This window comes from Chanodichthys erythropterus, chromosome 14 (genome assembly GCF_024489055.1).
Source record: "Chanodichthys erythropterus isolate Z2021 chromosome 14, ASM2448905v1, whole genome shotgun sequence".
In the NCBI taxonomy this organism is placed as follows: Eukaryota; Metazoa; Chordata; class Actinopteri; order Cypriniformes; family Xenocyprididae; genus Chanodichthys; species Chanodichthys erythropterus.
Genome location: NC_090234.1, coordinates 27,256,490 through 27,270,013, shown reverse-complemented (window position 1 = coordinate 27,270,013; position 13,524 = coordinate 27,256,490). Strand labels below are relative to the sequence as shown.

General features: G+C 35.8%; 1 protein-coding gene across 4 annotated transcripts in view; it reads right to left on the bottom strand.

Annotated features, from left to right (window-relative positions):
• Positions 1 to 9,046: 9,046 nt before the first annotated feature.
• The window catches only part of zeb2a (zinc finger E-box binding homeobox 2a), a 50,091-nt gene continuing 45,613 nt past the window's right edge, over positions 9,047 to 13,524 (bottom strand). For 2 of the 4 annotated variants that reach the window (XM_067410076.1, XM_067410077.1), the window contains 2 exons: positions 12,923 to 13,103; positions 9,047 to 11,426 (listed from right to left, as the gene is read on the bottom strand). In XM_067410076.1, coding sequence (XP_067266177.1) covers positions 10,822 to 11,426; positions 12,923 to 13,103 — 786 coding nt within the window. In that variant the 3' untranslated portion in view covers positions 9,047 to 10,821. The remainder of the gene's footprint in view (positions 11,427 to 12,922; positions 13,104 to 13,524) is intronic. The other 2 variants (XM_067410078.1, XM_067410079.1) reach the window with 2 other exon arrangements.

The following is a 13,524-nucleotide window of genomic DNA, read 5'->3' as shown; positions in this document are numbered from 1 at the left end:
GCCATCCGTGGATGTCTTAAGTGTGTATGTGTGTGTGAATGTGTGTGTGTGTTTGCGTCATCACCCGCGATGGACTCTGACAGGGCAGGAGGAGGCCTTAAAGTGATGTGGTCTTTCTGGAGGGCTAATTCAGCCAGAATGAAACATCCGATTATGTACTCCCACACAGCAGACCAAAGCCACAGCTGATCACTTGAAATTAGACTTGAGCGATACGAGGAACAACATGAGGACGAGGCTTGACCATGCTGCATCAGGATTGTGTTCAAAGTAAAACACCAAACAAAATAAACTGGGCTATTAAAATGATGTACGCTCTTTTCTAATATCTTTTAATTAAATACAATTCATACAATGACTTGAATAAGGGTCAATTATGTGACGGGTCATTTTTTTTGTCCAAAGGCCTTAATGATAATAAAAAACAAAGATATGACATCCAAAGTACGTAAGGTAGAACATAGATCTTTTTTATAGAATCCAAAAGGTTTTAATTATATTTTGCTACATATAAAGGTATTTTAAAAATGTTTAAATGTCAAAAAGGTCATTCGGTTTAACCGTCCAAAGGCCAATACAGCCATTTCCTTTGTGATTAAAATATCTTAAAATGTAATAAATGTATATATTTTTTATTCTGGCATGATTTTATGACATAAGTCTTTGGTTTGTTATGAGAAAAAATGTCCGGAAAAATGAATTTCATTGATGTCATTCGGCGTTACCAATAAAAAGGGACCATTTTGGATCAAGTCATGTGGTCAGTATCATGTGACAGGATGTGACATCATTTAGACACCTGCAAAAGGACCACATGGTCATGAAGCAAAGTAATTAACTCTCTTTTTTGAAAAATTCATGTTTTCACTTGCTTGTACGCATGTCCCGAAACATCAGGTCATTCGGTACAACCGCTATAAAACATGGAAAATGTTGTAATATTTTAAAAACTTGTACTCAATATAAAATGTTTGAATGTCCTTTCGTTAGCAAGCTAGCTAGATATCAGCCTGTTAGCATTTTTTTAAAATATATAAAAAAAAAAATTTTGTTTAACCAAATGACTTTTTTGGCGACAAATTTTGTCCATCTTGTAAAAAAATGACAAAAGCAGTGTTAATTGATTATAAAAACCACATAATTTAATTTTTAACACTTAATAAAACTTGTTTTACACTTTTAAAAATCTTCTATGACAAGCATGTTTTGAATTTCTGAATTAAAATTCATTTGATTTTATGCATAAAGTCAAAAATGGGTTATTCAACTGTCCTGATATCATAATATATATTGGGGAGTTTTGCGTAATCTTGTACTTATTTATATAGTAATAACTTATTTAGAATAATAATAAATATTTATTTATGATATTGATGATTATGACTATAATGATGAGTATTATTATTATTATTAGTAGTAGTAGTAGTAGTAGTAGTAGTAGTAGTAGTAGTGTTATTTTTAAAAACTATTTTAACAAAACTATTTTACTACATATTAGCCTATTAATAATTAAAAATCTTTTGTTGGAAAATCAAAGCCATGTGGTGTGAACAACAAGGGTCACTTGTTGCAGCCAACATGCATAAAAAAGTCAAGGTTATTTTATGTTGTGAAATGTCATGTGGTGGAGCTCATGTTATTATTATTAATGTTATGTTTTAGTAATTAAAAATAAATAAATAAATAAATTATTATTATATATATTTATACGAGAGTTCTGTCTGGTTCTCGAATCTGGGGTGCGTTTCCCAAAGTGAACTATGGTGGCAAGTTCGGTCGTTACCAATAGAGATCAATGGGACTTACGACCATGGTTCACCCAGAGCCATAGAGAGACAACGATGCTTTCGGGAAACGCACCCCTGATTGTTGGATAGCCATGCGATATTTCAGTGATAACAGCACTCTTACTGCCTTTTCACCGTTTGTATCACTCCGCTTGAAGTGACCGTCATGGCGGCCGATCAAATCAACCGTAATTTTTACAAATACTACTTCTTGTACCACGAACTGTAGTTTTAATAGTTTTTTTAAGCGAGAATGTAGTTGTTTAGACCTGAAATATGTGAATCATATTTAATAACAGCGCCTATTTTACAATTTGTTTTGACGTTTTCGGAGATGCGATCTCGAGTGCGTCCGCGGCCGTTCAGTGCTTCTGTAACCGCCGAGAATAGCTTCATCTCGGCCAGTGCCTCGGGGATTTGCCGCTGGCTCTTATAGTGGTTAAACACGAGACATAATTCAATTTGCATAGAACGGGCAATCTTTGGTCTTATTAATCTATTATTTGTTACAGAGCAAGTCGAATTGTGCTATATTAAATTTGATAATAATAAACGTTACGTTACATCCTTATATAAGTTAGCACATTGGCTACAACTAGACGGGACATATCAGACTCTTCTCCACTTCAAATACGTAAAACATTAAACTTTATAAACATATGTTTTTTTTGAGTAAAGAAAACGCTTTTCAATTTTTTTTTTTCAAACATCAGATCTTTATTTACCTTTGCATTGCACAGAGATGTCCAAACTGCGTGCGCACTTCATTCACGAGGTGAGGCGGATTAATGAGGCTTGATTGACAGTTTGGGGATCCAATGGAGTTAGGAGGTTTTGTCACAAGCTCTTTAAAATCCTTTTCATTCGTTAAATATTTGTAAAACCCACATACCAGCGTAAATGGTGACCTATTTTTTAATAACTAGTGCTTCATGTTTGACTGAACTGTACAATTGTGATTATATGTTGTTCAATAAATATCATCTTATAAATATGTCCATTAAGTAATATGGATTGAGTGAACATTACATTAATACGCCATTAGATGGCGGCAACACTTTACAGGAGAATTAGTCAGTGAAGCACAAGAGACTTTTAAATTGAAAGGAACTTTTGCAAAAGGAAGTTGTTTTAGCGCTGTGGTGTTATGGATGGAAAATTCCCAAAGCTGAAAAAAAGGACAAATACAAAGATCGCTTACCTCAGCGGACATTCAAACGGACTTGTATAAAGGATGTAATATTATGGACATTGACTTGATGAATGAATGTAATGCAATATACCAGACACAGGTAATAGCCTACTCTCTCTCGCTCTCCCTCTCTCTCTCTAATACTGTAGAAAATTCAATGTGTATCAATGAAGCGACTCAACGTTCCTTCGTTTCTAGTTCTAAAGTGACGTTTTAGAGTTAGTAACGGAGGCCTGGTTCAACTGACAACTTGAGTTTTGAAACATTCCTTCGTTACTAGTTCTGAAGTGACTTACGGAGGCTTGGTCCAACTGTCAAATTGAGATTTGAATCCATGGCGGAAGGAAGTAGTGCTGCACAAAAGAGGGTTTTAAAGGCACTCCATTGTTGTTCTGCACTCGTGCCGTCGAACTGTTGTATAAGCGCAATATCACACTCGTAGCCGTGCGATATGGCTGTATATCAGCACGCTGTGATTACCTGCGGCCTCATGCCTACGGACGAATCACAGCGTGCTGATATACAGCCATATCGCACGGCTACGAGTGTGATATTGCTCATTTATATATATATATATATATATATATATATATATATATATATATATATATATATATATAAAAATGAGCAATATCACAATATCACACATTGTTCTATATATTATATAAAATTAGTATTGTTATGTTTTAGTACTTTAATATATATAACCTTGTCTTGTCAAAAGGTCAAATTATCTGACATTTTAAGAAACTTATTGATCTTGACACATAATCGTCTATTTAATATATGAGATAAAATTTTAATGACTTTTTTTAATGCATGTTGGCTGCAACAAGTGACCCTTTTTCAATTATTAATAGGCTAATATGTAGTAAAGTAGTTTTGTTAAAATAGTTTTCAATAATAACAATAATACTAATACTACTACTAATAATAATACTCATCATTATAGTCATAATCATCAATATCATAAATAAATATTTATTAAATAAATTATAAATATATAAATAAATACAAGATTACGCAAAACTCCCCAATAAAGTTTTCTTTAGAAGAATTTAATTAAGTACTAAACCATAACATTAATATTGATTATTAGAAGATACACACATATTCCATAACGGTGTAAGGGAAAGGAACTTCTTTATTGTAAACACTCTTTTTTGTTATTGACCCATGTATCACTGAGCTGCTCATTTTGAAAGTCAAGCGAGTCAAGTCACGATTGGTAGGCACGCACAATAAAAGAGCTGCAGTAGACATATCAACGCACTTTGTTTTCACAAGTTGGTCACTCAAATTAAAAAAGCGAAAGCTACACAGAAGGAAAAAATATTAGTGCCATCACATATTGTCTGGGTCACGAATGAGTAAACTGTGAAAACTGAGTTAACTGGCAAACTGTGGAGCTGTTTCAATGTTCACTGTGTGCATAAATTCACTGGGCCGTCTCCACTGCTTGCATTCAGATCACTTAATATTTGAGCAATATTTTAACACTATTGTACCTTGTAAAAACCATGGCTATGATTCTACACCGTCTAAGATGTGAAAACTTTTATATTACATGTCCTAACATTTGTTAAAAACCACATCAAATAAAAGAAAAAGCTAATTAACGAAAAATGTTCTAACTATCCAACCTAACTTCCATTCCCATGTCAATGGATATGAGTAATAACATTTCATCAGCTCAAGCTGCATGAAATAACTGTGTCAAAAAAGCTTTTCTGCAATGATATTGTTTAACAAACTGGTCTAATGAATGTTGCCAACACAACCTCTTCAACCTCCAGACAGGCTCTGCTGAACTGAGTGGCATCCCAATCACCTAAAACACTATTAAGCCTTGTAAAATGATAGTCATTTGTTCTTGAAACCTTTTAATTCGAAGTGCTCAGACTGACATTGCCACTTTCAGAAGGTTCACCACACGCACCGAGGGCACAAAGTGCTATTCATAAATGCCTTTGATCTCACGTTAGAAAAGCGAGAGAAAGTTCACATTTTCCACGAATTAAATTTTCAGACCATCCAAGTGTCTGTTCTGTCTTTTAATAGAGTGAGCCGTGTCCTCATTCACCTCGTCAGAGGCTTTGTGTTAACGGTAATCATTAAAGGAAAGGAAGCTGCTCTGTAATTACATGCTAGCACTTACATGCTAATCACTGCACACTCGGCTGACAGAGATGAAGCGGTGAAACGGCAGGCACGGTAATCATGTGCCATGAATTGAAGAGTTTAACCTGATTCTTTATCGTTTACGGGTGACAATTAGGTGACAGACTACAGCATTATGAATTAGACTAGGCATGGTATAATAATACAAAAGCTAAACACTTGATTCCTGTATAGATCGTCTGAAAGAAAATTTCCTTCAATTTCAGAAAGGGCTAATTTCAAATGTCTAGTGGAAGAAAATTGTGTCTATTACCAGTAAAGATTTGATAAGATGACAGAAAATGGCTTCTATCACAGGCATGAAGTTGATCAAATAAAGTTCAAAGAGCCTTGCTTAAACTATCAAGACACAACCAAAATTAAATAAAAAAGAAATAATGTAAAAAAATGAAATTTTGTGACAAAGATACCACAAACAGGCAAAAATATGAATTGAAAAAATACTGGTTGTGGTTTCAGAAAGGGTATTAGCTACATGAACTGCATTTGGAAAATTGTTTATTGCTCTATCAGAGTTACAATTTAGGACAGTAAAATAAAATTCCTCATCGATATAATTTACTGGAATGGATTAAAAGTAGCAAAAGATTTTACCAAAAGTCCCCACATTTCTAATTAGCTTTCCATGTCTATGTATTTCCATTTGTGGGTAAGAGATCATTTCCTGTTTAAAGTGTAATGCAGCACACAGGTTCTCCTTCATTGATGGGTTATAACACGCATACTATCACAGCGAACAGAAATGACCTGGATATCTCAGTGATTGAATTAAGGAAAACAGACCAACAAAAAGTAAATTGATAAAAAAATAATAAATAAATAAATAAATAATTGTAAAATAAAGTCACAAATTGCTGCCTATTGTTTTCTTCTGAAATTCTGGCACAGAGCAGGTAAATACTGGGTTATTTGTAATAGTCTGAGATTTTTAAAAATCCCTTTACGCCCCTTTTCTCTTTTCAATATGACAATAGGGATCAAGCACAATGCACATTAAGCTAAATGGGTGACAGCAATCTCAAGACCAACTTTGCGACATTTCAAGGCTACATTCTCCATTTCCTCTCGCTGACTCATTTCAAGCAAAACACATCTGGTCCAGCTGAAACTAAGTGAATTAAGATCGGAAGAAAATACTATGCATCATATTGCAGCATTTAGAGTAAAGGATTATCATATTCAGTACCATATTGATGAGCTAAATAAATAAAACCACTACAGGAAGATCAGAATATATAAGATTTTAACTCTCATTTGTCTCACTTATTTGCATGTATTGCATTTGTCCTCTATTATAGCATATCTGTGAATACTGATTAATAATATAATATATAATAATTCTGAATTAATATTTCATAAAATATTTGTCTTATTTCAGCCAAAAACCTGACTGCTGTTTAAAAACTTTCTATTCAGCAAACATACATAAAGGAGTAGGAAGCTAAAGCCACAATTTATTCATTTCAGTGTAAACTAAGATAATAAAATGTCAGACCAAATGGCATCTATATAACATGCCAATAAATGATGGCAAAGCCTTTCTCAGAATTAACTTCACGATTCTAAATAATTTCTGCAGTGACTTTTAACCAACTTTGAATCATTTTAGTGGATGTATGAAGTCATAGGTGTCCTCGCTAACAGAATAACCAAGCTCATCAAAATAACTATGAATGTGTTCCACTAACGTTTGACAAACAAAGAGTCTCAGTTTCTGTCGTTCTGTATCTATAGTTTAATCATTTCACACCTAGCAAGCTTCTTTGTATTAAATGCTTTGCTTAGAAAAACCCACTTCGTGCTTTAAAAAAACTCACTTAGTTTGATATGTTGTTATCTAATGCAAAGACATCAAACACAGTCTTCAAATACATTTTGAGCCACTGTATGAGACAGCTGTAGAGTTGTATTTATACAAAAGACAGGGTTTTTTATTACATTAATTCACATCACAGCAATGAGAACAAATTAACTTTAACATTTGTTTAGAAGACAATAGACACTAAGACACGTATCGCTAAAACTGCACAACCGCATACTCGTTTCTGCCTTTAGTCGATCTATTGATAAGGACTCACTCGTATGTTTTAAACCAGTAAAGAAAGCTGAAATCTCCAAACATTCGCGTGTTTAATTCAGTCTTACCTCTTCCTGATAGGGAAACACCGCGTGTGTTTACGTCATGACGTCACTATGCGTGACTACGCTCTCCAGCGTTGTACCGTGAAGTCGTTTGCGGGCGTCAAATGTGCTTGTGTAAACTATGCAGACGTGGGACGTGTATTTTTTATTTATTTATTTTTTTATTTTTATTTTTTTAAGTAAATTCACTATGGAGCAATGATTTTAAAAAGTAAATATAATTTATATTATAAACATATTTTTTTTAGAGTGACAGATTTAGAATTTTGTCAAAATAAATTGGTTTTATGCTGGAAATCTCATGACATATCAGCTTAAGCCTTCTTTTGGAACATGGTTGCTGGTTTGTTTTTCAAGGCGGTCTACTAACCCTAACCAGCTTGATCATGGTCTACAAGGTTGATATCTGTCCCACCAGCTGGTAGTCCAGCTGATCCATCATCTAGATCGGCTTGGGCCAGCTAATGGCCATAAATGACCAGCTTGGTTTAGCTACAATCCATATAAAACCTCTCATTTGTTGGTTGATTTTCTTTCTTTCTTTCTTTTTATTTTTTATTTATTTATTTTTTATGAGAGCAGTTATATGTGGAAACAAAGACAACTGGAAACATCTCTAGAAATGACAGACAATTGTGGCATTTACTATTATCTGCTGATATTAAAAGGACAGTCAGTTATGAAGCTTATTATTACCTGAACCCCCTATATTGCTATAATTTCATCATCTTCTTAATATGTTGTCAGTATACTTACATTTTGCAAATGTTACAAAGCTGCTCTCACACACACTTAGCCTATCTGTCCATCCTTCAAATAAAGTAAAAAGCTTTTAGCATTTTTATTGATTGCTTTATTGATGACAGTGGTGCTAATACTGTGAGCATAGTTTTACAGTAGTAAATATGTGATTTTTGGTGGAAACTACTGTACAATTATAATGGTAAATATGTTAGTAACCAAAAGGGACATATTTATTGTTCATATTTAATTGTGGTGGTGTGTATACTTCATTTTATTTCATGTTTTGACTGTTATATATTCAGATTATGGTCCCCAGCATATCATTACCTTTTTTTTTATTATTATTTGGATGTGTGTGTTTAATAAGTGTGTTGTGTGCTGAGGCCAGCGTAGGTACAGTGTGGTCAACTGCACTTCCTTCAGATGATCACCTGAATGGAAGACCACATGCTACAGTCTCAGACCAGATCAATTACACTTTTATATTTCATGTAAAGTATCGCAAATATTATCATTCTGTGTCATCGTCAGAACATTTAAGTGGTTTTCCCACTCATGCATGATTCATTTATTTATCCCCCCCCAATAAGAATGTAGCTTATGTATAACTACTATCCGGTTCAATTTGATAGGGCCATTACAGTAACCTTAGCTTCTAAAATGAAATTGACTGTACATCCCTGCAGGGAGAAAAGTGTCTTGAATAGTTCCTTGAAAATTAAACTTGAGATGAGTATGTGAGTTGAGAAAATTAGCAAGGTCATGGTTAATGGAACTCCTTAGAGTTCCAACATCGAGACTTCACAGCCAGTTTAGCAGCCTGCAGCTGACGTTAATTTAGCGCAACCCAACATCATTCAACTTCAAAGAGACTAATAGAAGGCTATCATACTGTGAGAGACTTTGATAAGGTGGATTATATTGCTATGTGTAATCCACATCAAAAGGTAAAGGTTCCAGTAATTAATTAAATGATAGCACAGAAAATGATACAGGGGAATATTAAAGTCTGATGTTTGATAGCTATTTTTCTCCAATTTAAGGAGGTGATATTATAATATGGATGACACTACTTATCACTTGCACACACACACACGCACAATATATCACAGATACTAAATTGCCAACTATTTGAACACATTTTTTTTTTTTCTTGGCTATATGGGAATGATTATTTTGTATTTAAAGTAATAAATTAAATGTGTCAATATGTGTCAACTTGTGAGGAAATTTAAGTGACTTGTTAAGTGAGATGTAACACAGGCTTTCAAAATTAAATTGGGCTACATTTATTCGAGCAAGGTCATTTTCAAGAGAAATTACAAATTAAAAATTAAATTATACTTCAACAGACATTTCAAAAAATCCCAACAACCCCCCGCCCCCCTTTTATTTCTTTAGCTAAAAAAGGGAAAAAAAGGAAAAACAAGTAAGATGAATAAAGTGGATTTTTTTTCCTTTCAGTCAAAAATACAGTGTTTTCACAATATTGTATCAAAAGTTCCCAAATTGTAGATTCTCCTTCATCAGGTAAGTGTAGTATGAAGAGCAATTCACAGCAATCGCTCCAGATACAATAAATGCTCTCTTTACGTAAAATTTGCTCCACTTGTAAGGATCCTTATTTACTAAAATATATCTATATCAAGGAACTATAATACTGTACACTACAGTATGAAATAAATATAATTAGGAAATATAAAATGAGTCACATAAATAAAATGGTAGTTTAAAATAAAAAAATGAATTTTGTATTGAACAAAACAAAACAAACCAAGATAATACTGACAGATGATCTTAAAAAAAATACAGAAAATTGCACAAACAATATGTAAACTAAACAACTGCAGTCTAGATATACTAATACTGACGTAGGTATTTCAAACGACAAGGTGAAATATTTCATTTAATACTAAAGCAGGTGCAAAGAGAACACTAGTTGACTTCGCTTTATACTGTACAAGGATGGCACTTGCAGAAAACACAGGTGAAAGGGTTTGCATATAAGGCTTTTCTCGAACGAAAAAAAACACAGGGGTTCTGACGTCACCTCATACAATGAGCCTTCGTCATTACAGTTACCCAGACTCTTTCCATCCACCCCTGGCCAACTTTAAGACTTTGTACGTTTAAGAATCATATAGGTATTATTTAGTTAAAGTCGCTTCATAAAAAAAAGCCATGGTGAGACGCCAAAACTTGAATGGCTGGTCAGGAAAAGAAAGGTAAAACAAGGGTATCACAGTAAGTGATAGACGAAATATAACACTTACACACTACTGCGTCTTCAAGCGCAGTATAAGTACATATAGGCAATGTTTTTTTTACCTAAGTGTTTTTTGTTCATTTTATTTTTGTTTTTTATTTTTCCTTTTTTCTAATACTTTTTTCAGAGTGCAATTTCCAGGCTTGTGCTACGACCACAATGAAACACAGGAGTTATATGGAAATCAGCACCGCACAGCTTTCTGGCTGAAAACTCTGTACATTTTAGAAACCTTTCTTTTATTTTTATTCTGACAATCATTAACACATGTATTTTTGCATAATATGGATTCCTTCATGTTCCATCCTAGTTTCTGATGCCTGATTTTGAAGTTCCACTCTTAATATCGATGAGTGCAAGCCTCAGGCGCACGCTCAGATAACCAAGACGTGGCAGTGTGGTACAAATGTGAATCTGGCTCAAAGTCCCTCCAAAAGGGGCGGAAGAAGGGCACGATGCAAGCTTGAGGGAAAAAAAGAAAACAAGAAGCTTATTCCGAAATGCAGTAGTTAATCAGCATCCTCATTCTCGCCGTCAGGATTTCTTTTGCTCGCTAATTTCCCCTCTTCCGAGTTCTCGTCCTCTGTCCCTCCTATTACTTTGCTCTCTTTCTCATCTTTTGCTGTCCCTTCAGGGCTCCGAGTTTCAAATCTCCGCCCCTCTACCTCCATTTCCTCTTCCTCCACCAACCCTGTCTCTTTCCTGTCAGTCACTTCCGGATACGCCTCCTCTGCTTCCCTAGCCCGACCCTCAGTGCCATCTCTCAAGATGGTGTTTTCTCGCGTGATGTCCTCGATCTGGTCCTCTGGATCCGAAAAGCCCAGGGGCCCGAGGCCTTGAAGGTAAGCCCGACGCATTAGGAGCTCCGTGGGCTCCAGGGGTCCGCCGTTGTCGTGGCTGTCTTGTTTTGCGGCCTCACGCTCCTCCGCCTCCCGTTTGCAGTAGGAATATCGGTGGTTCATGTGCTGCGAGTAAGAGCCGGAGTGGGAAAAGCGCTTGCCACATTTGTCACACTGGTAGGGTTTCTCGCCCGAGTGTAGGCGTGAGTGCTCGATGAGGTGGTGCTTGTGTTTGAAGGCCTTTTTGCAAATCTGGCACTGGTGAGGCCGCTTTCCTGCAGAGACACAAAGAGAGAGAGGAGCCGACAGGTTAGCATAGCTATCTATAATGTCTTAAAGCTATAAAAAGCAATTTGAAAAATCTCTCTGTTGTTGATGCACAAACTTGTATCATATATATTGTTTGCATTACAGTCAAATGTAAGGTAAAACATTACAATTTACTAAGACACACATCCTTGAAGTAACCACACAAGTAATCCCTCCTTACTCAGTTGTACCTCATGATGAATTCTACAAAAAAAAAAAAAAAAAAAAAAACTCTTGTTTGGGATTAGTTTGGGTTAAAAATTGGAGAAAAAAAAACGTCCTGACTAAAAACCCCTTCCTATCAAACAGCGACAAACTCCACTGGTTTATTTTAGATGTTACCAAAACAGTGCAGGGAGGTGAGGGGGAAGCCACAGTCCTGAGGTGCTATTCTGAGGTTGTCTGTGACTGTTCTGAATGCAGCCAACAAGATCAGGTGATTATCTCTCCATGCCGCACAAGGTGAAAGTGAGGCAGTCAGCATCCCTGACAGAGTTTATGACATCATGACTTGGGATATGAAAATGCTTAGATAAGGCATACAAGTGTCTCGTGATGCCTTGTGTAATACAAACGGCAAACGCTTTACCTCCTGCACACCTTCCTCTTTCATCGTTGGATCATGTCGGCTACTTACAGAAACTAGGAAATGAATTCTGCTCTAATCAGTGAAGTAGGAGGCACTTGCCATTTGGCATTCAGTAATTCCACCAGTAACATACTTGCCATAAAAACCCACACACTCGCCATCAGCTCCAAGCACATGAACAGATGTACTATATTCTTGGCCATGAATAGCCCTGGCATGCCTGCAACACCTTCCATAGCAGCCATACTTGAGATGGTCCCCTTCCCCACCTCCCCTCATCAAGTTCAAAAATAGACGAGACGGCAGATTCCTCTCTATGAATTCCGACCGAAGAATGTAAGTGAGGATGATGCAAACGTGTGAAAGAGAGGAGTCCCCCAGGAGGGTAGGTCACATTGTGGTGTAGAAATGCCACGTACACATCAGGCTTTCACACACCTGGCACACTGCGCCATGTTGGTTTGTGTCTTTATATCGACTGGTGTTCCAAATGCTCAATTTAAAAGCAATGTCAGATTTTTTGCGGTTCATTGAACAAAACGCAAATTGTGTGTGTGCATCTGTAATTTAAAGTGGTAATTATTTTTGTAAATTTTAGCTGGATTATAAATATTGTCTGTCACATGCTAAACTAAAAAAAAAAAAATGCCCTTTGAGCCTGTCAAAAGGAAGAAAACCGTTACACCTTTGTCATGGGTTTGAAATGTACAACAAAAGTATGGCAATGGACAGAAAAAAAAAGTAGGTATGAAAAAAAATAAAGAAGGAAGGGAATGAAAGAAACAAGAAAAAATACAATGTGGTCAAAGGGAATTACTTGGAGGGGGGATGGACGAGGGTAAAAAAAAAAAGAGTTGTCTAAATGTGATATACCTGTGTGCTCATATTTGTGTCTTAGGAGGGAACTGGTCTTCTGGAATGTTTTGTCGCACAAGTCACACGCGTACATACCACTTTCAGTCTTCTTAATCTTCTTCCGGGCGAGCAGCGACTCGCTGTCTGTCAGGTCCTCTAGCCCTGACAGATAGTCCCCTGCGCTGTCCAGTAGCTCCCCCTGCAAAAGAAACAGATTTTAGACACTTCACACAATCCTAACCTGCCTCAAATCCTAATCCTAACCTGCCACCTAGGAAGGGACAGCCCCTGCCCTATGTTTGATCCCAAGTCTGGACAGAGCTTATCTCTGTAACCTGTATAAGGCCTTTAACGCCTGAAGAGGTCTCAAAAGAAGGACATATGGCTTGATATTAAGAGGACTTTACATGGGTTCTCTCAGTTTAGTACAGAAAGTAGAAGGAATTAATGTAGGTAACAGAGTAAGGAAATGCTGTAGACAACATATTTTTAGTTAGCAATAACCTTTGATAACATCTATAATTTAATGTATAGACAGTTGTATTAATTTCCTTGTTATTTTATTTTAGATATTGAAATAAATCAAACTTTGGTTAAGACAGAATGAATGACAAAACATT